The sequence below is a fragment of the Dermacentor silvarum genome, chromosome 10 (assembly GCF_013339745.2).
Source record: "Dermacentor silvarum isolate Dsil-2018 chromosome 10, BIME_Dsil_1.4, whole genome shotgun sequence".
Lineage (NCBI taxonomy): Eukaryota > Metazoa > Arthropoda > Arachnida > Ixodida > Ixodidae > Dermacentor > Dermacentor silvarum.
In genome coordinates this window covers 68,068,863-68,096,396 of record NC_051163.1, presented here as the reverse complement: position 1 = coordinate 68,096,396, position 27,534 = coordinate 68,068,863, and the positions used below count along the sequence as shown (strand labels likewise).

The 27,534-nt window shown below is 47.2% G+C and overlaps 1 protein-coding gene across 8 annotated transcripts in view; it reads left to right on the top strand.

The window, feature by feature from the left end:
• Positions 1-27,534, top strand: part of LOC119465963 (axotactin-like) — a 213,231-nt gene that overhangs the window by 108,239 nt on the left and 77,458 nt on the right. For all 8 annotated transcript variants that reach the window (XM_049656830.1, XM_049656832.1, XM_049656829.1 and 5 more), the window contains 11 exons: positions 4,151-4,314; positions 5,162-5,332; positions 8,466-8,732; positions 9,606-9,712; positions 11,081-11,238; positions 12,896-13,044; positions 16,102-16,406; positions 17,449-17,585; positions 21,774-21,886; positions 23,673-23,903; positions 27,325-27,500. In XM_049656830.1, the coding sequence (XP_049512787.1) occupies positions 4,151-4,314; positions 5,162-5,332; positions 8,466-8,732; positions 9,606-9,712; positions 11,081-11,238; positions 12,896-13,044; positions 16,102-16,406; positions 17,449-17,585; positions 21,774-21,886; positions 23,673-23,903; positions 27,325-27,500 (1,978 nt within the window). The remainder of the gene's footprint in view (positions 1-4,150; positions 4,315-5,161; positions 5,333-8,465; positions 8,733-9,605; positions 9,713-11,080; positions 11,239-12,895; positions 13,045-16,101; positions 16,407-17,448; positions 17,586-21,773; positions 21,887-23,672; positions 23,904-27,324; positions 27,501-27,534) is intronic.

Here is a 27,534-nt window from a genome sequence, read left to right as displayed (position 1 = left end):
CTCGGAAACAAACCAGTGTGCGAACCTTATGAGCCAGCTCGAGCTATGGCACTCCCTTTGGAGATTTGCGTGGAACGCAATAACGCTGGTTATACCGGTGCTGGTCATAGCTGGGCATCGCCTTTAGAAATCGAATTAAGGTCTGTGACGCTCACAATGTCAATAGCATTTTTAAAACATTCCGGCATCAAGTGCCGCGCGTCCTTCTCGGCGTGTTCACTTTATGGGGTGCTGTCGTAGCGAAATCCTGCAAAGAAGGCGGCGCGTCTTTCTATTTATTTTACTTTATTTTATTTCAAAATGTCCTTACAGAGGACAGAGTTAGAGGGTGCTATACAACCGATTGGTGTGAGGAGTAGTGTTATAAATCGATAACAAACCTGTCGTAGCCAAACCGTACCTGTAGTAGAAACAGTGCAGATCAATCAAAAATAAAGGGACGGTACCCATCAGCAAAGGCATACAACATGTACGTACAACACACAATAGGCTAAAACAATATGATAAATACGTACAAGACTTGTGCACTGAAATACAAAGCTCAAGATGTGCAAAGGAGAAAGTTGAATGGGTTACTTAATACAGCGCATGTGTGATGTCATTAATCACAACAAGAAACATGTGAAACACCATGTTAGCGGTGCAGTGTACCGGAATGCGTATCCAATCCGCCCTTTTCACGGCCCGACGGCGCATGCGCCCTGCCCTGGCGGATTAGTCGCGAAACGTTTTGGAAGTGTCGCGCGCGCGGCCGTGCGGCCCCATCCGTTGCCCCATCTCGGGGAAACGTCCCCCGAAAAAAAAAAAAAAAAAAGCGCTCGGACGCGCGCTACTGCCAACTCGTGCCGTGTACAGCGTTGAAACTCCACTGGTAGCTCGACGTCGGTGCGGTACTGAAAGCGTGCGTGGCTTAGTGGTAGAGCGCCCGCCTCGGCTGCGGGTTCGATTCCCATCGCCGCCGGGCACCCACTGGTTCAAATGGGTACAAGCGTGCTCCGGCCTGGCGTTCGGCTTTCTTCAGGGGTGATGCGCTTGGGAAAGGAGCCTGCGCCCTGAATTCCCGTCGAAACCAACGTGAGCACGAAAAAAAAAAAGTGATGTCTGGGCCACTCCCATGGCGGTCCAAGCACCTTTTGAGGTGAGGGCGCCTTCGGGTTGAGGTCAAACACCCCTTTCCAAGCGTTGAGGTCCCATAATGGCCGAGCACCAGACCGGGAGCGCGCTTGTACCTAATTTTACCGGTAGGTACCCGGCGGCAGCACTTGCCTCCCACAGCCGCGGCGGATGCTCGTCTACAAGGCCGTCTGTGGTTGGACAAGAGGCGCCCAGAGACAAGTCTCTATTGGGCCCTCTTTCGAGATGTGAGTCCCCACGACAGCCGAGCACCAGGCCAGGGGACATATCTACCCATTAGAAAAACCGGTGGGATCCCGGCGGCACCGGGATTTGAACTCGGTACCTCCCGCATACGAGGCGGATGCTCTACCCCTAGGCCATCGCTGCGGTGGCCTTTGGCACTACGACGGGCTTTCTTGTCGACGGCACCGATAAAATCGCCGTGCCTACCATCGTTCGACCGAACCCCGCGCGTTAGGCCGTCGAACCAATAACGCGATAGCCGCAACGCCTTCGTTGGTATATATAAATAATCGTGCTCACAGTGAGTCAAAACATGCCTACAAAGTTGAAAGGTTGAAATGCGCAAGCTTCGACCCTCTCAAGCCGTGGACATGAAGTTTGAGCCAATGTTGATCCTGTTCAGCGAATCCTGACGTCGTCGAGTTAGCGCACCCGCTACCGGCGGACCTGTACTGAAAAGTAAGCAAGTTAGGACGAAGGAAACTGCTTTTATAGTTCAGTTCTGGCCATAGCGATTTGAAATAAACTACTCTTCGCTTCGCACGGCGCGTACACAATAAGCTGCAAGCGGCGACACGTACAGCGCTGTGCCCAACGGCTGTGCCAACATATAAATTAACAGCCCGATATTTGTAACTGGATCACAGTCGCTGTTGAGTAGCTCAGGCGCTCATACTGACTCGTCTCACGGTGGAATAACGCGGCTCATATGAGCAGGTATGTGTGTTTTATTCGACGTTTTGACTTTTTTTTTTCATATCAGTGATGCACCTTTTCCCCACTTTTCATGCTAACAAAGATCTGTGGCTATAGATGTCAATTTAAACAAGTGCACCGCTTTGCTAAATCCGACGCGGAAGGCTCCGCGCTCGAAAAATTCTTATTTATGCAAAATGCCTAAACAATGTGCAAAAAGAATTTTTAAAAAGCGAGGTGCAAGTGCAGGAGTCAGCGACATCAAACTACAAAGCAGCCGCGCCGGCAGAGGAAACTCAGCGTGCCTTTATCGGCCACACTATAAACAAAACAGCGCACTCACGCCTGCTCACCCTATATTGACCCTTTTCGCGAAGCAGTTTGTTTTAGAGAAACGAGATGGCGCTCACGGCGGCGCGCCATACCTCTCCTCAACGACCGCGCACGAATACGAAACCATTACCGCTTCTGCCTTGCTTCTGTGCGATCAGCAGCCTGTCGGAAATGCAACTGCGTTTTCGCTAACACACTGTGCTCCAATCATGCTAGATTGAATCATGTGGATTGAAGACGTGTGCAGTAGTTGGATGCAAAAATAGTGACTGGCATGTTAAGGAATAGAATGAATCTGTGTGGCCAAGTTCGTGGACCGCTGCTGCAACTGTCCGAACGTGTTACCGGCACTTTATGATGTGCGGCTTTCCTCGAGGATACAGAAATTTGCTCATCCGCCAGCCTTGTATCGCTAACCTTCAAAGAAAGGGCTTCACTCCCAGAATGTCGGAAAGAGTGAGTACCATTCGTTAAACAATGACAAAGGGAGTAGCGCCGCTTCCTGTCATTATAAGTTTTGTGCACGTTATCTATACACATCTGTCCCAAATGGCAGGAAAACTTACGCCCACTATATCGCCGACGTATCAAGAATAAGTGAATGGGCGCACACTTATATGCGCACTGTATACGCAGAATAAATGACGGACTACACCTAGCTATGGCGCACGAATGGTCGAAGCTGAATGTTTCGTGACGGTCCACAAGAGTAAGCGAGTTACTAGCTGTAATATATATTTGCTACAAGACATTACAATGTACAAAACAGCTACGTTTCAAGCCTTGTGCGCAGCAAGAACAAATCTATCGGAACTAAGCACACCCGCGAGCGATTAGGCAGAAAATAATCAGATAGTGGCCGCACCGAGGAACTTCACTGAGTCAGAAACTGACAAGCCACTGCTTCAAAATATTCGCCGAATAAAGAACAAAGAGCAAAACACACTAATCCTGACTGCATTCATAATCGGAAAGCTTGGATAGCTTGGAATACATATTTAGCCCCGCTTTTAGAACAAGCACCATATACGCTGCTTGCGCCGTTTGGACATAGCTTAATCAGCTCCGAAAGCGCTTTTGCATGTTCTCTGACGCTGTGATCAAAGCTTCGTGTCGTCCACCTAGTCACCGTCTACGATATCTCCGAAAACAGAGGTTTTCTAAGCTGCGCCGGCGTCATACACTTCCATTGTAAACAAGGAGGCAACGGAGGCAGTTGAGGCAAGCAATGGACGCGCGTCACCACGTGATCGTTTATGGCAGCGCCCACGGGATCGCCGCGAAAAGGGTCAATACATATATAGTTTGTTAGTGCTACATGGCTTCCAGGAACGACATGCTGCCCCACAGAATCCATTAATAATGATTCGCGATCCATGAAATGTACACACCGATGCTCACTCAACAAGGGCGCAGGTTCACAAATCAACCGGCGAAAGCCCCGGCACCCTTCCAAAACGTTTCCGGCGGCGTGCGGCAGAGGGCAGCACAGAAAAATGAAAAAGGCGGATTGCAGAAATGCGACGTATCAAGTATATGACGATCAAAATGCAAATCGTGAAAGGAAATGAAATCCGTAAAAACAAAGGTAAAAGATAAAAGTCACTTTGTGTGTTCAGTGTGCAAGAGCTGCTAGATGGATGGAGATGGAGAAGAGCTGCTTACGTTGCATTCAGTAGCGATGCTTGCTGAAGCTCCCGTCAACGTTCCGCTAAACGAAAAATATTTTGCCATCTTTTTTTGCCATTTTTTTTTCGTGCAGAACGGAAAAGCCGCATGGGCTTCTATTCTACCACCTGCTGGAGGAGTCGTCCGAGTTGGACAAAGTGCCAAGCTACGAGCTCTACGTCATGCTCGAAAACGGCAGGCTCAAAATCATACACATCCTCAACACGGAGGGTAACGAGATCTTCTACGTCGGGAAAGGTGAGTCTAGGACTTAACGACTCTCTACACTACGAACAGAAGCTTTATTCTGTTCCCTCTGGGCTTTACGTCGATACCTCTTCCAGACCGCCTGTGGAGATTGTTTGAAAACCGCTCACAGGCTCTTGCTTCACAAACACGAACGAGTTCGTAACAGACAACGTCCCCACGATTGCCGCGCGTGCATTAGGGAGCCTAAAGCGTGCGGGTGCCTCGCGCGCCACGTGTTGTCTAAATAGTCAAGCTGTAGAGGAGAGGCATTGCCTCCGAGATTTGCGTGCGAACCGGCACGCGCACACCTCGGAGGCCATGGGAGAGGACAAGACAGGTTTTCTTTTCCAGGAAGCACTCTGAACTGCCTGCCGCTGTAGAAAGTTAATCCATTCATTTGAGTACAAGACAAAGTACGTTTACCGCTCAGCACAGTGAATTGGCAGTGTCACCGTCGGAAGTATTTTTCAACGGAAAGAGCACCGATTCCTTTGAAAGGGTCTGCAAACCTCAGACGCAACGTTACGCTTGCACCGTAGCGCGTGCGTAAAGTGTGCCATATTCCAGTATAGCCTCTGAGATCAGGTGACGAGCGCGAGACAGTGCTCGTCATTCCCTTTATAAATATAAAGCCCCGTAAATACCACAAGCATGAACACTAGACAAGTATAAGTACCACCTATCACTCCAATGGTGGCGCCAGAGTTCCCTCTAAGAATGTTTGTAGTAGGCTGTATGATTGAAGCGTAGCCTCCGAAATTCGGGTTGTGCACAGCGTGCACTGACCAATTTCGGAGGCCATGCTTTAAGGGGTATGGTTTCTCACCGGCATCGCATTGTGTTTCCGCGCTCGCAGGTCTCAGCCGGGACCGGTGGCACACGGTGACGCTACGCGTGACGCCCTCTGAGGGCGAGATGCGAGTGCGTGTGGACCACGAGGATCTGAACATCAAGCTGTCCTCCCTGGTGCACCGTGGGGGATATGACATCGGGTCCGACTCCACGTCATCCTACCTATACTTTGGCTGTGAGTGTTCCGAGGACCAATATATATATATATATATATATACACGAGTCAGTGTTTTACCTGAAACTCATTTTCTTGCGGCCATTTGGCTAGTGTCTGCAGAAAGGGGATCCCGTTAAATCCATTATTTAATCACGCAAGCAACCAATTACCAACCGATCAATCAATCCCAGTCAATTTTTATTGTTTCTGATACACATCATTACATTTTATTTTTCTACAGGCAGGACCCCAGAACACTTTCAAGTGTTGTGGCAGGGCTCCTTTTCTCAACATACGTGATTACAAGTGAATTACAAGGCAAAGAAAATATAATTATTACAATAGCTTTGTTACAAATCCGTGCAAAACTTTTGTTCTTTTCGTTAACGTAGTTACTATTGTAAGTTAAGTAGGTGAACGCGAACAAGCTACTTATGTATATAAAATGATGTAGATGATGTCATGCTATGCGATAAAGTGCCACTGTTTCGCGGCAATGTAAGAACATTAATATAATTCATGATTAGTCCTGATATGGGGCATGTATAATGGTACGGTTCAGGTCGAACATGGTGAATATGTTAGTTTTTGATATGTTAATGTTACGGACGGGCACAGGACAGCGTTATGTAAGAGTTTGTTAGCAAGTAGTAGAACGCCATAATTGATATGAACTGTTTTGAAATGTATGTGTAGTAATCCATGAGCATGTCAAACTGACTCTGTTTTTTGTATAAAAAGAAGAGCACTTAGTGCTCTATTCTGTGCTACTTTAGGGGGTTTCAGCAAGGTTAATCCGTAAATTGGTATAGCATATGTCATGTGCGAATGTAAGGAGAATATGTAACATAAGCTATAAAGAAGAAGTATCTTCCTGCAAATCTTAAGTGTTGTTTCATGAACATGTGTGTACCATGAAAGCTGTGCGTCCAAGTATAGACACCGAGATATTTAAAGCTAGATGTGTAAAAATACAATTACCGTTTTATTGGTCCTGATCACATTGATCACTGGTCACAGACGTGATACGATTACAAGGTTTCCTGCTGGGACAGTAGTATTTTTGGTATTGTAAGTTTGGCAAGTCTTCTACAGTTAAACCTGGATACAACGAAATTGACAAATTCCCGAAAAACTTCGTTATCAAGAGGATTTCGTTATATGCAGGTTCGGCACGAAAATTCGAAAAATAAACGTGAACCGTATTTACTCGATTCTAACGCGCCCTCAATTGTAACGCGCACCCGTTTTCCGTTTTCGTCGAAGCACTCATCCTCGGAATATCACACCAGGTACCGGATGCGTGGACGCGTGTCGTTTCGCACAAGCGCGAGGCATCGGAAACGAAGAGCGAGCGTCATGATGGCGTCGTAGCGTCGTATAGTGTTACAGTAGAACCTCGCTGTTACGTTCCCGGGGCCTGCGTTTTCGCGGCTGTTCCGTCGTTTTCGACCGGTCCCGGCACAGCTTCCCTTAGAACTCAATGCATTGGTAACCCCGCTGTTGCGTTGCAACTGTGGGACCGTTCCCGCATCCTACGTTGCGAACTGCCACCCCGCGCCGGCCCGAGCGGCCGTTTTGACTTTTCATGTCGCTTGGCTTGGTGGCTTGACGATGGCATTATCCGCCCAAATTACCGGGGGCGACAACTATGACGTATTTTCGGTTTCCGCCAGCAAAAGCATGGCCCTTGAGATCAGTATTTGCTATATAAAGATGGTGTCCACGACGCGTTGTAGCACTAAAATTTGTTTTGGCTCATAGATATTCCGTATATAAGGGTACGGCCACGCTAGCGGCAAGTTGCCGCGCGTCAGCGCCTTGCCGCGAGGCCACCGTGGCACGCGCGTCTCGCCGCGCGGCAGCGCGATAAGATCTCCCGCGCTCTCCGAACGGGCGAGCAACACCGCGAGCGCTCGTTGTTTCATGCGAGAGACGACGATCGTCGATTGAAAACCCGGCGCGGACCGGCGGCGTTCCAGTTGTGATGGCTCCGTGACGTCACCCTCGTCGCTCTTGATTGGTTCTTCATCACGCGGCACGCGGCATTTGCCGCAGAACCCATTTCGCGCGGCACGCCGCAAGACCCACGATTCCTGCCGCTTTTGCCGCGCGCGGCATGACGCGTTGCCGCGCGTTTCTGACCCGCGTTTTTGCTGCGTGTTTTTGCCGCTAGCGTGGCCGTACCCTAAAGTCCAAGGGCGATAACGCAGTCGCAGCGCGCCGTATGCTGTATGTGCGAGTGAAAACGTGCGAGGGGAGCCGACGACCGCGTCTCGCGCGCGCAAGAAAAGCAGGGAGGAAGCGCGCCTTCTTCCGTTGCGCTCGAGGCACTGGCGAGGGAGCGAGTGGGGAGGGATAGCGGGGCGGCGCGCGGTCGCGCAGGCCGTATCTTGAAAGCGATCTGCGTTGGGGCGGAGTCTAGCAGTGTAGGTGCGTCGGCGGCTCGTAGCTTTGTGCGTGCTGTGTGTTCTCGGCGCTCAGTTTGCGTTGAAGCGATAGACAACAGCACGAAGGTCACTTCGCTCGCTTCTCCAGCGGCGGTTCCACACGCCGCCAGCGTTTGACAGCGCGTGTCCGCGCTCATCGAGTCTGATATGCCACAGCGTATACCAGCGCGTCGGCAATATCAGCTGGAAAAAGGAGAGAGTGCCGGCTTGGCGGCCTAGGCCAGCTGCAGCAAGCGGCAGGATCAGATTTGAATGAAGGGAGGGGGAAAGGTCACGCCCGCGGCGGCAAGATCGCCGGGTCGAGGGATGCAGGGCCGCCTCGCACACGCACGCACGCACACGTGCGCTCGCTTCGCATTCCATCGCGGCGGAGAAGGTGCTTCCGGTTGCTGCTCGCGCAAAAATGACAAAATTTGGGGTGAAATCTCTAGGTGGTCGGAGGAGAAAATTCGTTATATCGAGGGGTCTCTGCTGCCACTTCGTTACATAGAGGTCTCAAATACATGTGCTTCTATGGAGTAACGGCGGGGAATCGAAAAATTTCGTTATATCCAGGAATTCGTTATATGGAGGTTCGTTATAAGCAGGTTTAACTGTATATGAAAACATGTTTGAAGCATAACGTATTTCACGCATACACGGATGGTTGGTTTGAGATTGTCCGGTCATGTTAATCTTATTTTTCCCCGTGGATGGCCCAGCCATCGACCCGAAGAACTCATCGGTGGACATGCACTACAACACGGACAGCTTCTTCGGCTGCCTGGGGCACGTCAGCTTCCGTCTCGAGAACGGCAGCGCCGTGGATGCCGTGCTTTCAGTTGAGGAAGACGTGGTCAGGGACTGCGTCGACCTGTGCGACAAGTACGACTTCTGCCTCAACGGCGGCCGCTGCGTTAACCACTACAGCTACTATGGCTGCGACTGCTACGGCACCCACTACGAGGACCACATGTGCGGATACGACAGTAAGTGCGCGCCACCACGCTGTTCGTGTAACGTTGAACGCACTGTTTTTGCGTGGGCACACATGTCTTAACAGGACTGCTCAAAAGACTTTGCTGAAGGGAAGTCCTTGATGCAGAAGGTGGGGACGGCTTGGAAGTGTTGACGTTATTCAATGCATATAGAGCTTTTTAGCAACAAGAGGAAGCAGATGAAACGGAACAAAACGCTGACAGTAGAAATTCAGTAGAAACGACAATTGCTGCTGTACATGCTCTTCTTTTTCTTAATTGCTGCACAACCATTCAATAATATTCATTGAAGGAGCTCCGAAGTGCAAAACTGCTGTAGCACTACCTACGTTTCATTCCTCTGCAACCGCAATCTGCACTTTCATTCAGTGATCCGTTCATTTCCCACTGAAAGGATCGTGTTCATTGCAATAATCTCTAATGTGTTATTCCATATACGTCTATTTCTATGGGAATAGTGTAGAATATATATGGCGGCCACGTTCATATTGCAAGAATCGCATGGAAAGAGCCTGTACAACGCATGTAATTTGTAGACTGCATGCGAAAATAAAAGTTATATATAGTTAATTAGTAACCCATTTAATATGTTATATTCATTGATCCACAAAAAGTATAAGGCAGGCTGAGGCTGCAAGCCAATTAACTCGTCGATCTGCATGAACACGGCTATGTTGCAGCATTGTTGCACATTATTTATAAAAAGTGTTAGATACTTCTCACATCAACATTCTAATAAAAAACTGCCCTAGCTAATGGACCACATAAGTCTGCTTCAGTAGCTAACGTTGGTTTAGAGGCTATTGACGCTCAATGAAGTGACGGAATGTTTCACTATTTCTTTTCTCGCTTTTCAATTCCTAGATCTGACGACGGTGACACTGAGGGGCAACTCGTACATCATTTACCGCATATACGACTGGAAAGATCGCGTGCACTCGGACTTCAACAGGATCAGCATGATGTTCAGGGTGAGTATTGTTCGTTCTCCAGTAAACTTAGTAATTAAAGTAAACTGTGTGGTAAACACAGTAATTAGCTTGTCCGTATACGTATTGACATTGACGGAATACTGGGTTAATTACCGGAGACATGGACGGCAGCAGTGCTGGCGGCGACATATTGTGACGCGTCGCCCTACTACAATGCATTAGACGCGCTTGCATTGGTGTTCTTGTTCAAGAAAAAAGTAACAGGCCTGCACACGCAGCGCAGTCACAGCGTAAGTTGGAGGAGCGGCTCCATAGGGGATCGTCGTAAACTGCCTGAAGACGGTAATTCTAAATACTGAGTATACGGAAAGCAGTGTAATTTGTATACATTTATTGAAACACACTCGTCATCATGAGAACGAACTGAACTGAGCACCCGGCGAGCTGCGGCCTGTGCTGCTCTCTGCACAGCGGTCTGCTGAGTCTGATGTTGTCTACTTGGCGCCACGCGCGTAGCTCTACAATTCGCTTCTTCAGCAGCAGTTCATATGTTGCGAAGAGGTGCCATAATGTGTACCGAACAGTAAACAAAGGTATCTACGGAGTGCACATGTCACTACGGAGCGCACATGTCACTTCCCTTGACACATGGCACAATACGATGGAACTGCTACATGTCGTCACACCTGGTGAAATACAATGCAACTGCAATGAAAAATGTGCACGTATCGACGCTACGCGACGCGCATCTCACATCGCGTGACTCCTCGCGCGCTAAGACATGTTTCTGCAGCATCCTGCAAGCGCTGGCATGGCGCAGTGGTAGAGTGGCAGACTCCCGCGCAGAGGGCCCAGGTTCGATCCAGGCTGGAACTGGGTACTTATTCTCATTCTTGACCATAACTGCGACGGACACCAGCGACGGCGACGACAGCGGACAGCGTCGCTAACCGAATCAGCTATTGGATGGAGCCCATAATGCCTTACGCTGAAAATGAAATAAGGCTCCATATTGACCACTACGCCGTTGCCAGCGGTTTAAAGATGCAGTTAAGCATAATATCAGTGGTTACTACTGTAATGCGTCTGTGTTCCCTCTGGTTAAACTCTGCGCCAGCAGTTGGTACCACTAATAGGGTCGCTAACGTTTACGTTTTAGGTAGCCCGGCATTCCTATTGCGCAAAGGTCAACATGTTTACCGACAAGCTAAAACTCCTGAATATGCGTTGGTCCTGTAACATGTGCAGTTGACCCTGAAAGCATTTGTGACAACACGCCTGGTCTGTGCCAAACTGTATTTTTGTTTCTGGGCTAACGTCATCGCACCGCAGCGAGCGTTATATGCCACCACAACGCACGTTTCGCTGAGGTAATATATGTACGGAATTTGTTTCTTTCATCTTTAGGTATACGTTCCCGAAGCCGTCCTTTTCCTAGCCGCAGGAGAACACGACCCAAAGAACACAGTTGCTGCCAGCATAAAAGGCGGTGCTCTCTTCTTCAGCATAGACTTTGGCCGAGGGCTGCTGAACGTCACCATGGGGTCAAATCTGCACGACGAGATGTAAGTACCAGGAGAACGTTGGCTTGCGTAGGCTTATTTAATACTGAGCCATTCGTTCTACGTAATGAATATGGCCCAGAGAGAGTGTCTAGAGATTCGAAGTAACGCTGCCTTGTATAACTATTTTGACTACAGTTCCACCACTGCATGCAAGCTAAAGTATAGCTTTCTCTTCCTGAGCACCTCTTTCATGTGGTTAATTTTCTTCCTTCGTCATATTACCTCTGACCGGTTGGCCTGGTTTTTTTGACTAAGGCTCTAAGTAGCAGTTCACATCCCAAGGGATACTTTATTCCTTCAGAAAGCAAATTTTGGCGTCTGTATGCGTAGAATAAACGAGGGACGTGTATGGGCTCGTGTCAGTGTTGGTGGTTATTGTCACAGAGTGTACATCATTGATAAGACCTGTGTATATTTGAAATTCGCCTTGCGGTATAGGCAGAAGATCGGTGTATCTCGTTCTGCGCAATGTCTCCCTTTCACTCCAATCACGGGAATTAAATAGCTAAGTTTATAACGTCTAACGCACCGTAGCGACGCAGAATCTACGTATGAGCGACCCTGTGCCAGTTACGAACGATTTAAACTCCCTAGTTTAACTATCCTTACACATTTTGGCTACTTGGACTTCGTTTGACATATGCGCCAGAAGCGTTTCTTGCCCGAGCGTTTTTTGCATTACGCCTTTACCGGAATACGGTCACCGCAGTCGGAAAAACAAGCACGTGACCTCAGCAGGAGAATGCCATAATGGTTGAGTCACCGCTGCGGTTACACGAAAAGTCGAGCAGTATTCACACTTGTTTCACATCTTTTTCTTTATCTCATCCATCGTATTGTAAGAAAGAAAGTTATAAAAAGAGCAAATGGGTTACTTGTGTGCAATTGTATCAGCCACTGTTCTATTTGTTGCGGCTGCGTGTAGAGAACGAATGATCATTCTGAAGTGGCCCTACGCAGAGAAATTAATGACATCTGGGGAGGTAGGCTTAGCTACAGGCTTGCCATTGTACTCAAGCTGAGATAGTCTGGGATGAAAGAAAGGGAGCAAGATAGCAAAGCAAGAACCATACACGCGAGCCAGAGGCACTATATAGCACAAAATTTATTTACGGAGTGTCAGTGAGGCCTGCATTGCGTAGGGATGCAATAGGAGCGCTTTAGTCGGGTGCAGTTCAGATTCAGGACATTGCCACTATCCAAGAACGTCGCGGAGGGGAAGTCGCATGTACTGTTGCGTGTTTATAGCTATCCTCAAGACAGCCCTTTTGGTTGTAACGCATCTGCAAGTAAAAATTAAGTGGTACATATGGTGCCCGGCTCATCATCTGGCAACGTCCTTACCTCGGTGTTGCAGTGCTAGATCACATGAGATATTTTGGGGGCATTCGTACTGTCCGCTAGATTCGGAACGCAAGTGAGTTTCTTTATATCACCGTCGCTCTTTGAACGCGAGGTCGCACATTCGAATCCCCCGACTGTGGCGGCCACATTTTTGTGGGGGCGAAATGCATAAAGTTCGTGTGCTTGCATTTAGGTATACATTAGTGAGCCCCAGGCGTTCACTATTAATCCGGAGCCCTCCTCTGCGGAGTCACCCATAATCCACTTGACAGTTTCAGGGCATTGAACCCATGATTTCACTTCCTTACTCCAGGTGGCACAATTTCACGATGGTCCACGACGGGAACCACGTCACTGTGTACTTAGACAAGATGATACACACGTTGCGCATCAGTGACACCAACTACTACCTGCACCTTGACCCCGACATCTACATCGGAGGGGTGCCTCACGAGGCTCCAGGTACGAAGCAATGTCGTGAGCAGTTTCACCCAAAGTGCTAGTGATGGTGATGTGTAGTTGACCAAGGCACTCATTTCGGCATGTTCGCATGGCATATTCGTAATCTGAGTAGCGCTGAAAAGATAAGAATGACCATAAGAACTTCTAAATGTATATTTTAGAAAGTAGCTGAGAGCAGATAAGAAGTGAGTTAACTTTAAAAAAAATTAAAAAAAATTATAGAATTCGCAAAGTGTATGCTTCACCGCATTTTAATGCTGTATTGCGGTGGGCCCATTATACAGCACATTGAAAATCCTTGTTGATAATCACACCGCAATACATATCTGTATTGCGGTGAAGTACCCTCAAGCATTTCCGCCATTATGAACTGTGTATAAAACCCTTGCCCAAAATTTAGCGGGCGCATGTGCGAACATTGCATCCCTGTCCCTATATATTAGGGGATTGGCGTTCTTGACTGCTTTTGTAAGGAGGGGGGGGGGGGGGGAGGGGCGGTGTGCCATCTTTGATACGATGTCATATGCTGTTTGCCATGTGCAATGAGATCCATATAAAATGTGCCCATTCTTGAAATAAACAGTTAATCGTTAGTGCAGTGCATTGTATCTGATGTCCGTCCTTGCTCTTTTAGCACTCCTCATATTCAAAGCGTTATGTAATGTGAGTTTGAAGAATTCAGTTTGTTTGCTTCAAACAATGGCGCATGCAACTATAGATGCAGTTCCTACGAAGAGAACTCATAGTTACGAGGCAAATTTGATTTGATTTCTGTTTACGTTGTACACACGGTAACATTTAATAAAGGCACTATTTCATATTTTAAATGACAACTGGTGCTTTTTACTACAATAACGGCAAGCGTCGTGCGGGACTGCATGTTCTGGCTATTGTTCAGTACATCTGAAATGTGAGTGCTAATGAAATATGCAGAGACAATATGCACAACTTCTGCACCAGGCGTCTTGTTATCCATGTTGTCCGAGGCACCGCAATTGTACATTTTAGGCCACTGTAAAATTTTATTCCGTTTGACGTAAACTTCAAAGCCAACTTTATTCTAGGTCTAATATAGTCATTACTTAGGTAATATTGCCATTATTTACGGCAAACAGCTCCAGTTACCCACTTTTAAGAAACTTTCGGTGTTTATAGAATGTATGAATGGCGCATTGCTTTGCTCTTTTCCATATCTTACAGCTGCTTGCGTTTCGAGTTTCTCTCTGCTGGAGGACCTCCCCTTCAATAGCAAAGATAACTTCTCTTTTTAATGGGGCTGACTATTGGTGACCATCGCTTGATATTTGGCAGGCCTGGTTATGGTGCGACTTCTCTTGAGTCCTTATCAGCCAGCATCGTAATGTAGATAGAGTTTCCATACTTGTTCTTTGTTTTGTTAGCAGCGTTCAACTGTTTTGAGTGGTACGTTGATCCTCTGTGCTGCACCTGTGCAGTGTGTGTAAATGAAGGGCACATTCTAAGATGATGCCAGAGGATTAAACACGCGGCGCAATCTTTCCTAGCTTCTCAAACAGCGCTCATTGGCACTTAACGCGATGCCCCACCTAAAGCCCTATAAACTTGTAAACATTAGCTTACAAAATAGACTAACAAGCGTGGTGTCACGCACGCACAGCAAACATGAATGCATCTCACTCGATGACCACGGAAACGCGCTTTCAAAATGCTGCCCTTACGGAGAGCGGCAGCAGCAGAGAGCAAATTGACCTTCATGCTGCCTCCCACTTTAACACGAACTAAGCGGCGAGATCGAACACAGCGCACACGAAGCTATCAGTGCTGGGTGCATCTAGGCTCGGTACCCATCGCCGATCGCTTTCAAGATAGGGTTTACGTGGCCGCGGTCAGCCGTGTCATACGCAGCTGCCGCCAGAGTAGAACGCCCCTCCCCCTTCCTTTGGTGCCCTGCGCACGATAGAAGGCGGTTTGCTTCCTTTACGCCTTCCTCCCTTGCGCGCGCGAGATGGAGCCACCATCCTCGGCTCACCGTCGCGCGCTTTTTTTTCCTCGCCCCCAGAGCATAGGCGCGCCTCTCACGATGTTATCTCACTTAGACTTTATACGGAACATCACAGCGACGGCGATGATGATGATGGAAATGCGCCTTGAGTGTCCATGTAATTGCTATCCCAATAAAAATAAATAACAAACAGATAAGTAGACAAGCGATCTGGGCCAATGCAGCAAGGATCTGGATTTATACGACCTGGTATTATCAAATGCGATTCCTCGCTGTATTGCTCCTTTATTGCGGTTAGCCTTAGGTCCTCGGCTTTTCTTATTATTTCGCATCGAGGGGACCCCATGCATGTAAACAGCAGACTGATGCGCAGGCAAAAAAGTCTCAATTTGAGACCGGCGTGCGTCAGTTTGACGTTCTTCCCACTTGTACATCGACTCTGGTCTGGACTCCCCAATTTAGGAAGAGACCAATCCACGCCCGAAGGCCAATATTAAAATCTGAATTTCATTATTTTCTGCATTTCAATTTCAACCACAGCTAATTTTACCCCTATGATATCCTTGGCTCTATTGCCTGCTGGCTCACTTAATTAGGTGTCATAGTACCCGCATGCGACATTCGTGAGTGTGGGGAGTTTACAGAACATCACATTTGCGTCTTCCCCCGCTACGAAGACCAGTGCCTTCATCTTCATGCCACGTTAGACCACATGCACTCGAAAGTAATTCTCAGTGGCAAAGGTCCTTTCACCGTGGCCACATACGTCACAAACCCAGACTGCGAGACATGCATTGCTGCAGTTCCTGAAGTCTACAGACACCTCAGTGGCACACTGTATTCTGTATGTGCATTTCCGGGTGCACACGCCGTCAGTATACCCACTTTCCTTTCGTTGTTTCTTTTTTTTCCCTTATCCCCATTTTTCTTGTGTAGGATAGCAACCGGGCATGTGTCTGATTGACCTCCCAGCCTTTCTTTTCCCTTTCCATCATCTCTAGTTGAATATGCAAATCTTCTGGTACATCTACAACAGCTTCTGTATTGAGTCAATGCAATACCTCTCTTCGCTGCAGGGCTAGTGACAGACCTGAAGTTTGTGGGCTGCTTCCGCGAGGTATACTTCAACCGGGACAACTGCCTGCAGTCGCTTCGCAAGAACGAACCGAAGGCCCGCCACAACGGCATCTTCCCCGTCGAGTATGGCTGCGCTCTCGTGGACACCATCCCGCTCACGTTTCCCTTCGCAGAGTCCCGGCTCACGCTGAACTTGCCCAGCAAGACGCGCCTCGACATCTCCGTCGACTTCAAGACCGAACAGAACGAGACGGTCATCGCATCCAGCCTGCTCCGCTCCGACAAGGGACAGGGCTTCTGGGAGGTAATTAAAGCTACATGTTCAGTCAGAGCGCATACACATCTTTCTTTCCCACCTTGTTTTCTTTGTTTCACCGCGGAGTTTGACATATGGCATATTGTGGTTAAATGAACCAGTACAGTCATTCTTTGTGAAGAAGCTGCATAAGTGGCCTGTCGAACGTACTGCACAGAATTAACCGTTTCTAGTCTGTAGGCTGGTTTGTCTGTGTCCCGGCACGTCTAAACAAAGCACTTTGCTTCTTTTGGCCTTTTGTTCTGGACACAGCCACAGCAGATGGAGATCATCCGCTGCAGATGCTTAATATTGCGCTTTGATAACTTCACTGATTTTCAAGGTCCTCGACCGCTGGCCCAGGTTACCGAAGGCACAAGGGCTGCTCCAGCCCGAAGTCTGGAGAGAGACTTTCTCCACCCGAGTTAGAGTAAGATGAAGAAATCAGGCACACGGGGTTATTATTAGAGCACGTGTGTCCCGTTGGAGAAGAGATTGTTTGAACTACGAAGATGGAGCAGGGGTCGGAGAGAAAAAAAAAGTAAATGGGCTGTCGGTCGCCAGCCGCTTAACCAATGTAGGCTCCCGATGATTCTAGATCGAACAGCAAACTTGGCGCACAATCTTGGAAGATACTTAGATGGCACGCGAATCGAACTCTGCAACTGCTGCACACCGGACTTGCGAGGCCATATGGTTTAGCGCCGAGAAGAAATGATTGTGTGACTCCTCTCGTCAGGTGGGATGCATTCGCAGTGTTCGCTTCTGGCCAGGGAGGAGTGTTGTGTTGGTGTCAGCAGTTGTAAATGAAATGCTCTCGGAAATTTCACCAAAGCTTGATCTCTTCTGAAGACCATTAGAAAAGAACGCCGTCGTTCACTCGCCTAGACAGAAGGTCAATGACAAGCTGCAGACAATGCCAAAAAAATAGAACATCGTACACAAAAAATGAGTGTGGAGAATGCCCGTTGAGGCAGGACCGGCTATTCGTTACTTAGATAATCATCTTTGATGGTTTCTGAATGGATTCTTCTCCCTTCTTTGCCTGCAGATTCGTCTCAAGAAAGGCACCGCCATCTTCACCATCGTTCCAGATGAGACGAACCCGTCGCACTACTGGTTCCTCAGTAAGGGCAAGCAGCTCACCGATGGCCACTGGCATCAGGTTGGCGTCATTTTCGAGAACGGGTAAGACTCGCTTGTCGTCACTGAATTCTTCAATGATCAGTCAAATGCCTTTATGACGAAGTGCACTGGACCTTCAAAACCCGTCTTTATACAGGTCACTTAGTTATAGATGTCGCGCACTGTGCCGCTCACAATAGAGCAGGATAAGCACATTTAACAAAAGAAAACTTTTCTTTAACGCGAATTCAGGAGAGACTTAGTGAAATAAGTCGCAAATATTTTTGTGCACACACTTGGACAAAATGTGTGCCCATAGCCTACCTTAGTGCACCGAAGGTCACAGCATGCTTCGCGGCGAAACACGGGAACTACGCAAAGTAAACCTGCTTGGTTCTTGGTTCTTTTACAGAATATTCCTCACTGCTGTTAGTGCCATTGCCGTCGTAGATGGCCATGAAGATGTCATCAGTCGTCAGTTAAAATTACATCATCACGTCGTCATTACGTATTTGTCAGCCGTCGCACCCGCGGATGCGTTACAGCAAGTAGCGTACAAGTTGGGCGACTCCTGGAGCATTGCAACAGGACTACTTCTGAAAGTGGTGCGGTAGTCAGTTGAGTCGCTAGCGTTGCCTGTAGGGCTTTCGCAGAGCGTTCCTTGGTTACGTCTGAGCAGGGTAGTGGTGGCACCGCTACGTGCAGTTCATTGTAAAGCAACAAATCAGCCGTCACGGATGCCTAAATTCCTTAGTTGCGCAGGGAAATTAGTGGTAGTGTCCTTACTTGTAGTAGCGTTCACAATACATATGAAAGATAGGAATTGGGATGGGTCATATTTAAATCCTTCTTTACACAGGTCATTCCGCTGTAAGTGTGTTCGCTGTAGAGTCATTTGTTGTAGAATCGTTCGAGAGTAGAAAAGAAAGCCCATCTCCCACTGGTTCGTGAGTGCTCCACTCAGGATGCTTATGTACAAGTGGTTTAAAGGCGTTGCTTATAACTTCTGCTTTAGGTGCCACATGCTGAATTTAGTAGTCCGAACAAAACGACCATGTGATAAACACATACACTGAGCACGAGTACTATGAGCCCTCGTTCCATGTTGTGTTGTGTATGTCTGGAGTCATGCTTGTAAACGGGCAGCCTCTGAAAGTACCTGGGGTGTGTCTGCCACTTCAGCAATTCGAGCCCATTAGTCTCCCGCCTGGGCTGACGTTGTATCGCCTAATTAGGTTACGTGATTTCTCTACCAAGGCTTTCTGTACGTGTAAACACAACGTAAAGTGTACTAGATTGGGGGAGTGGGTCCAACGAGGGCTCTGCGCTGAGGCATTTTTTATTGAAAATTATTCAAACGCTATTCAGGAGAAAGTGACGGCTCCACCGTCGCTTTCTCCCAAAGGATGCTTGTCGCGTCGGAGACCATACCGCAGCTGTATGGGGCTTTGACAGGCGGATACTCGGTGGCGGTAACACTGAGATTATTCCCCACCGATCTATTGTAAATAAAACGGAAAAAGAGTGCCAGAAAGAATGCAAACGACGCAACAACGATGGTGCTTCGAGCAGACGACAGCTACTCAGCCTGTGAGCTCGCCTCAGCCAATGAGCGCTGCCAAAACAGCTCCTATTGCACGTTAAAGAACTCCAGATTAACAGTAAATAACTCCTGTTGCACGTTAAAGAACTCCCGATTAATGCTAAATAACTCCTCTTGCATGTTAAAGAACTCCAGATTAACGGTAAATAACTCCTCTTGCACGTTAAAGAACTCCCGATTAATGGTAAATAACTTCTGTAGACTAACGTTAAGAGACAGGAAGAGAGAAGTTTGGATCAGAGAGCAAACGGGCATAGCCGATATTCTAGCTGACATTAAGAGAAAGAAATGGAGCTGGGCAGGCCATCTAATGCGTCGGGTAGATAACCGGTGGACCATTAGAGTTACAGAATGGGTGTCAAGAGAAGGGAAGTGCAGTCGAGGACGGCAGAACATTAAGTGGGGTGATTAAGTTAGGAAATTTGCAGGCGCCAGTTCGAATCAGCTAGTGCAAGACAAGGATGATTGGAAATCGCAGGGAGAGGCCTTCGTCCTGCAGTGGACATAAGTATAGGCTGATGATGATGAACTCTTGTTGCACGTTAAGGAACTCCCAATTAACGCTAAATAACTCCTGTTGCACGTTAAAGAACTCCAGATTAATGCTAAATAACTCCTGTTGCACGTTAAATAACTCCCAATGAATGATAAATAACTCCTGGTACACGTTAATGAACTCCTGATTAATGCTAAGTAACTCCTGGTGCATGTTAAAGAACTTCCAGTGGTCAAAATGAGACCATTACGGCATCCCTCATAACCCACTGTGTAGTATCAGGTTGTTGAACTCCACAGTTTAATTTTTACGAGGCAACAGTTACATGAAGGCAGTTCCACTAGCACTGTTTATATTTTTATATAAACGTCAAATCTGCCACTAGCATTTGCAGGAGTCGTCAATATGGCGGCTCGGTGAGAACATAAATGCGTTGTAGGAGGGGCCTTTGTCTAAAGTTAAGAGGTCAGTGCACTAATGACTGCAGGTAATTCGTTCTGCAGGTAATTGTCAGGCCCAGCTCCGATGCACCCTATTCAAATACATGTAAAACGCAGAAATGCTTTTTTGAGATAACCCTTCAACCGATTTTGATGAAATTTGTTGCATTTGAGAGAAAAAGGTATGTTCTAACCACAGTCGCAAGCACAATTATGATTTCAGGTCTGATTCCTTTTAAAAAAATTGCCAAACATTGGGAAGTTCGAGAAAATAGAAGCACGAGGTTTACAAATTCGGAACTCTGCACCAACTACAGATATCGCAGTTCTGTAAACTGCATCCGTTAGAACATCAAAAGAGGACACATTTGATATAATGATTTAACACTTCGGTAAATGTGTTGCAATCTTAAAAAGGGATGCAATGTGCAGTGTACAAGGACAAACGGGATGCAATGTATAATGCATCCCTTTTGTCCTCTTTATATGTAATATTTTTTCATTGCCGAGTTAGAGTTGTAAACTTGATTGTCTTTTTCTTGCAATTTTTTTTCAGTTTTCAATAACTTGTAATAAAAAGTTGACGGCGTAAACCGAAATTCCGCTTCCAACAGTCACTAGAGTTTAACTTTTCCCTTTAAATGCTACAAACCTCATCAAATTCGGTGTAGTGGTTGCCGAGAAAAATGATTTCTGCGTTCTGATGCATTTAGAGAGGAGCCCCCAAGCTAAAGCTTCCGGTTAAAAATATCTGGAGAGAGTTGGCACAACTGTCTACCTCAGGATTCAGGACTTTCTAAGGGTGCAGAAATACCACAAGAGCGTCATTACGTGACCAGAACTCTGTTGCACTGATGCGCTGATTTGTTTGGTCACTTTTGACAGAGGCTGCAGGTCTCTCACACCTGGGATGGCATTAAAGTTATGTGTAGCTTCGAACTTATCTGCAATGAGAGGAAACCTGCGGGTTAAGCTATGTGTAAGTTAATTGGTACGTCACGGTGGGGGCAATCCAAATAAGGCACTTTCCACGAGAGCACAGGTTTGGCGTTCCTGAAAGCGACGTGGGATCACAGTACATGTGCCTACACCACCTTGAATCTCGCACCTCGTCTCCGCGTCACGTGGCATGTCACATCAGGAGCGGTATTCTGTAAGAGCCTACCTAGTGGACTGTCCATTTCAGCGACCGCTGATTCGCTGCAGCTTGACCTGCAGGAAGGAGACTGGCTGGCACCTTCCTGCACGTCAAGCTGCAGCAAATCAACGGTCACAGAAATGGCGAAATGGACAGTCCACTAGGTAGACTCTTACAGAATACCACCCCTGTCACCAAAGTTGCTGATTTGGCTTGTCAGTATGTAATCATAAGCGCGTTAAGTCTTGCGCAAGCTAGACTATTGCACATGCTAAACAGAAACGGTATAATATTTTGCTGCCACAGCACCACGAGCCCAAAACAGGGTTTTCCCCTCGTTGCGGTTACACTGCGCTATGCGCTGTCACGCATATGTTGTGCCGTCGTCCCACCGTCGTCCCGCTCTGATTCCGTCTTTCTTGATGTGTCTTCGTCGTGTATGTCACTTCTGTGTGCCGCTGTCATTGCTTTCATGAGAACGGGCACTTCAAACACTCGTACAAACATTACATTTCTGATAAGTGCATGAATTCGAGTAAGAGTGTCATCTCACAACAGTTGTGCTCTGTCGCAGAAATGTCGAGCTGACGATCGACTTCAACCGGAAGTTGAAGGACACCTACCCCCGTCGCGTGGAGCTCGTCGGGCCGCTCGTGATTGGAGGATTCCCCAAGCAGCACGTCATGGGTGAGAATCAAGAACGCCGACGTTTTCCTCGGCCCTTCGTCTTTTGAGAGCAGATATTTCAATTTTAAAATAAAGATTGTTGTATGTCACCATCACATATGCACATGATAGCCGAGGAGCACCCTGTAAATTCTACCTATCGATGACTTAACAAAGCCATAGAGACCTATAACTCTATTGCGCCATTGCAGCCCCATGCATCGGGCAATATATGAAGTAAACTAACATTCACGCTCAGTTTGACAATTGTAACAGTATAAAGTTCCATTTTAGAGAAGAAAATGCATCGTAGAAGCTGACAGCGATTATTAGGAAAGAAGATGAGGTTGGTCCAGTGAAATAATTTGCAGACAAAAAAATACATTCAGGATGAAATGAAAATGTACAAGAGCTTTGCGGGCTTCAAGGCTTGACACACCTAATCACTGTAATGGTGCCAAGTGTCCATTGCGATAACACGCAACACATAATGTCATTCTAAGGTGGCATTTTGAGAGGACCCCTCTACTGAGAGTAATTTGAAAACCAAATGTGTTATTTCCAAACATCACGCCCTCCTACAAGATATTATAGTTTTCGTTAGTGTTATTACTGCGCCTCACCTTTTTTTTTTGTAATTGGACCTACCGCAGTGGCTGTGTTTATGGCATGCTGCTACTGGGCACGATGACACGACTTTGATGTGCGGTCGCGGCTGCTGCATTTCAGCGCGAGCAGCAGAAATGCAAGACTGCTGGTGTGCCGAGCTTTGCATGCATGTGAAGGAACCCCACGTGGTCCAAATTATTCTAAAGCCTCCCTCGATGACAGTCTCTCAAATAGCATGTCGCTTGAACCCGTTAAAATCAATCTATCAATAAACACCTAATCAATTAGCCTTTTGTTTGTTTCGCTCGGCAGTTTTAAGCATCTCAAGTCCATACACGTATACTCTAGGCCCGCATTGCTATGTCGACACTTCCGAGCATAACTTTGCAAAGGAACTGCTGTGTTCTGTCAAGGCGTGGGGTTATTCAGCTGGATAAGCTTCAGCACATTGATTTGGGAAAGAATGGATAGTAAAACATTTTCAACCTCCCGGGTGGTTGGTTTGTCCCATTAATACTCTCACTCTTAGGGGGTAACATCCAATTGTTAAGAGGGACAAATGAAGTTTTCTTTCCTTGCCGAATTTTTGTGCCAAGTAAACAAGATAACAGCTACAACAGGTGACACAAACACTACATAAAATAATCGACCATAGCAATTACTTTCACACTGTCGCATCAGATATTTCGGTGCGCACCGGATGGCTGAAATAGATACGCAGTTTTTAACTATGCTGCTTATCTCAAGACAAGTGTAGTTCAAGTCTTGTATAGTACAAATTACTTACACATTTAACCCTGTAATCCCCAACGTATATTATGAGGTACGTTTGATGCCTCAAAAGCGCAGGATACAACTTAGAGTTCAGGATTGCGTTTTTGATTTCTTTGAGTAAAGTTTCATCTGTGGATGATTGAACAACCCAGTTACTAAATAATTAATTACTGCATTAATGAAGCTCTAACTCCAGTATTGCTCCCCATGTTATTTTTGTACAAATGGGCTCCCCACAGCCAGAAATTAAGGTACATAAGTTTTTCCATTTGTCTTTGATGTGGAACTGTGTTTGGGCATCACAGCGTTAATGGTAAGGTTAGGTTACGTTAGATTAGGTTTAGTTAGCCATGGGACAAACAAGCACGCTTTATTGTGCAAGCATGTTTACTGAACGTGTCTTAAACCACATCACTCGTTGCAGGCTTCGTGGGATGCTTCCGCGACATCTATGTGGAGAAGGAGTGGGTGGATCCTCGCAAGGTGGTCGGCACGGAGTACGCGCACGGTGAGGTCTCGCTGGATAACTGTCAGCTCATCAACCCGTGCAACAACCCGAACGCTTGCGAGCACGGAGGCCAGTGCTACCTGGACGGCTCGCGCTTCAAGTGCAACTGCAACGGCACGGGATACACGGGCAAGACTTGCCACTTCTGTGAGTGTGGTTGTTTGGCTTACAAGTAAAGTGGCAAATTCTCACAGCGGTGGACGGGCTATAGCACTAGGGTAAATCGAGAAGGAAAGAAGATAGAGAGAATATACGATATGCAAAGTTTCGTCAGCATGTTTTTCCATGCACTCACCACTTCTCTCATCATCATCATCCATCCAAGTACTTTCACTTCCCTTCCTTTTCCCCGGTACAGAGTAGCAGACTAGAGCACACTAGCTCAGGTCGACCTCTCTGTCTTTCTTATCAATAAAATATATCTATCTATCTAACTTGAGAACCATTGTGCACTGCTCTTCCGCGAATAAGCATACATGAAGCTAAGAGTTGCGTTTTGAAAAGTGGGATGCTGCAAGGAGTGATGGACAGCCTCAACTTTGGCACATATTCGACACTCTGACGCATTATTCACAATTCTATGCAGCAAGGACCACCATACTGCTTAACCAGCTTAAGTCATATGCTGTGTGTGCAGAAGAACACTTGTGGGTTTTTCAAAGTGTCTATCGCAAACAAAATAAATATTTTAGAGCAAAAAAAGGCACTGAATGCATTTAACGGCAAAAATATGACTTAAATACAAAAGAAAAGTGTGTAATAAATCATCAGGTCTAAAAAGTAGCATGAATATTAGAGAAAACAAAAAATAAAGCTTGCTGCCATTGTGCTTTTCATATACTTCAACAGATTGGCATCATCAACATGTCTTGAGCTTGAGGACCGAGCGCGATAATATATATAAAAAAACACCGCCCAACATAGAGTTTCTCACTATATTACCTAGACGGAAAACTGGCGCTGCTGCGCTGTGGTATCCATGGGAATGCCGGTATATTGTGACTTCGGATTGGCATCGTTCTCGGAGAGCCAAGAAAGCCTTGAAGACGTGCCTGGCTAGCACCGTTCCGTCTGTCACAATGATTCATTTCCTGCTAAAACAGCACGTAAAAAACTGCTTTAGCTTTATTTTTAAACAAAAACATGTTTTGTTTAATTTTGAGGACTTATTATTGGGTGCACAATTATATGAAAAGTAAAAAGTATCAGCTGGCCGCTAAAGTTGGAGGGCAGACGACAAGATTATCGCTCGCTTTGGAACAACTTGTCGTCTGTTCTTGCTTTTGTTCGCTTGATTCTGCATTGTAGGTGAGTAAACTTTATTGAGAGATGTAATATGGGTGCATGAAAGCCTTTTATGTAGATTTTACTTTAAGAACGCATTATTTGTGTAGCCACATCCACGTTTTAGACGAAGCCTCGTTCAACACCAGCCAACACAAGCCTCGCAGACACATATCCTGTCATTCCCATGAGGGCATGGCGCCCTTTAAGAAACTTGCATAGACGCTGGCGCCAGTTTACCCTCTAGATGTTATAGTGAGAAACTCTATGCCGCCCAAGCACTCCGTACCGATGGTTAACCAGCGAAGCTGAAACGTGTGGCCCCGGTGTTTAGCAGTGGGTTAATCCTGATGCTGTATTGAAGCGTTTCTCAGTAACTGGTTACATGTTTGTGTTTCTAGTGGAACGCAAGCGCCAATGGCGGGCGAATGCTGCTAACCACGACGCCAATCTAACTCGAGATATTGAACGCATGCGACAACAGCGAGTCGAGGAGGCGGCGTTGTGGGCAGAGCAGCGATACTGTGGCAATGGCACAAACACATCCGCTAATGACGTCATTAATGGAGCTGCCAATGGCGCGCACGTTTGGGTGCGACGTAGAGAGCAACGTAACTGATGGTGCAGCCAATGGAGACGTTTAGCGAAACATAGGATGAACGGTTTTTCGTTTCGCCTAGCCATATAGCAGCTTTCACTGTAGAAATCAGAGTGCCTTCTCAATTTAATTGCTAGATATTTATTCATATGCTCAATTATTATACAGAGCGTTAAGTTAGGCTTCGATATGGTTTTGCTTCCGTTTGCGGAAGACGGGTGACATTCGGGTGACATTTTCACCTTATGTTCCGCGTGCGAAATTCGAATTGGTTGTGTCTTACTTGGTGACTTTGACCATCATCTCCGATAGCTACCGCTCAATTTTTGAAGCGACCCGCTGTGGTGGCTTAGTGGCATGACGTTGCGCTGCTAAGCACGAGCTAATTAAGCCATAAGCTACAGAGCATCCCGGCCGCGGCCGCCGCATTTCGATGGCGGTGAAATGCAATAACACTCGTGTGCTGTGCATTGGGTGCATGATAAAGTTCTACGGGTTGTCAAAATTTCTGTAGTACCCTGCTATCTGCGTACCTCATAATGATATTGGGGTTTTGGTACGTAAAATGCTGAATTTAATTACTTTAATTAACTTTTAGAGCACAGCTCTTAAGCACCCGTTCCTGCGTCGAGCATTGGCGTCCCTCGGCGTAACGAAGCGTGCGAGCACAGCGAAGGATGAAAGAGTGAACATGGAGCACAGCAGGGTATGAAAGACAGTGGTAGCGAAGAGAGCGCGAGGAAGAAATCGGAGGAGGAGAGTACGGCCAAAGGGTAAGGAGGAAAGCGGAGTGCCGCACGAGTCATGCTTCACGGTGGCGACTAGGCATGCAGTGAGCGGGTCCACCAACACCATATATGGAAACAAAGCGCTGGCGTGGGTTTCGGACCCACTGCGCATGCACTACTTCACCTGCGCCGCCGCTGCCGATAGAGAATGCGCTCCGCGTGAGCCACGCGTTCCCGTGTTCACGTTTTCTTAACGAGCGACGCAACTGGTGGAAATGCTTCGTCTGCTGCTGCTGCTAAATGAGCTGCCTGAGCAGAGGCTCAGCGGCACCGCCGAGAGGAGCCTCTCGTTAAGAATAAAATTCTTTGCCACAATATATCGCGAATTCAAAACACCTAAATGGCTCCGCTCACAATTGCATTAGGGGGTATCGTAATCATCCGTGAATTTTTTGAAGTGAAAGTTTCAAAGCCTACCTATCCGTGATTTGGCGTGTCATCGTAGTCGCCGTCAGTCTCGCCGAGTAGAAGCAATCGGGGTCGGGAATACGATTACTTTCGCGAAGTTTCACGTGACTCCGCAGTGGACGTCTTGGCTTATAAGGGCTGTCAACGTTTCTGTTGCTGTACCATGCTCACTATCTTTGCACAGTGCCAAGATAGCTTTTGGCCGTCTACTTCGATGCTTCCGGTGCTAAGTCCTCATCACTGAAACCTCGAGAATATTGCTCTTAAATAAAACTTACCTCTGTTCTGCAAGATACGCCACCGCGGCTGATGACCCTTACGGGACGCATTCATCGCTGAAATCCGCTGCGCATTTATTATCGTGATGTGATGGTTTGCCTTACCGGCTTATCAAATTTTCTCTTACACCGATGCCCACAGCGCGTGGGATCTGTGAGTGATTATTTCCCTGCTGTTCTCTCTTACGAATCGGTTTTGCCCACGTTCGCAGCAACGTACAAGCGGACATGCCAGGAGCTGTTCCTCGTGGGCTACCGCAAGTCCGGGACGTACAAGATCGACATCGACCGAAACGGCCCACTCCCGCCGGCTCACGTGGAGTGCGACATGCAGCGCCCGGACGGATCCATCGCAACCAAAGTCAACCACAACATGCAACGCGAAATGGTCAGTGGAAAGCACTGAATTGCAACAATACCTC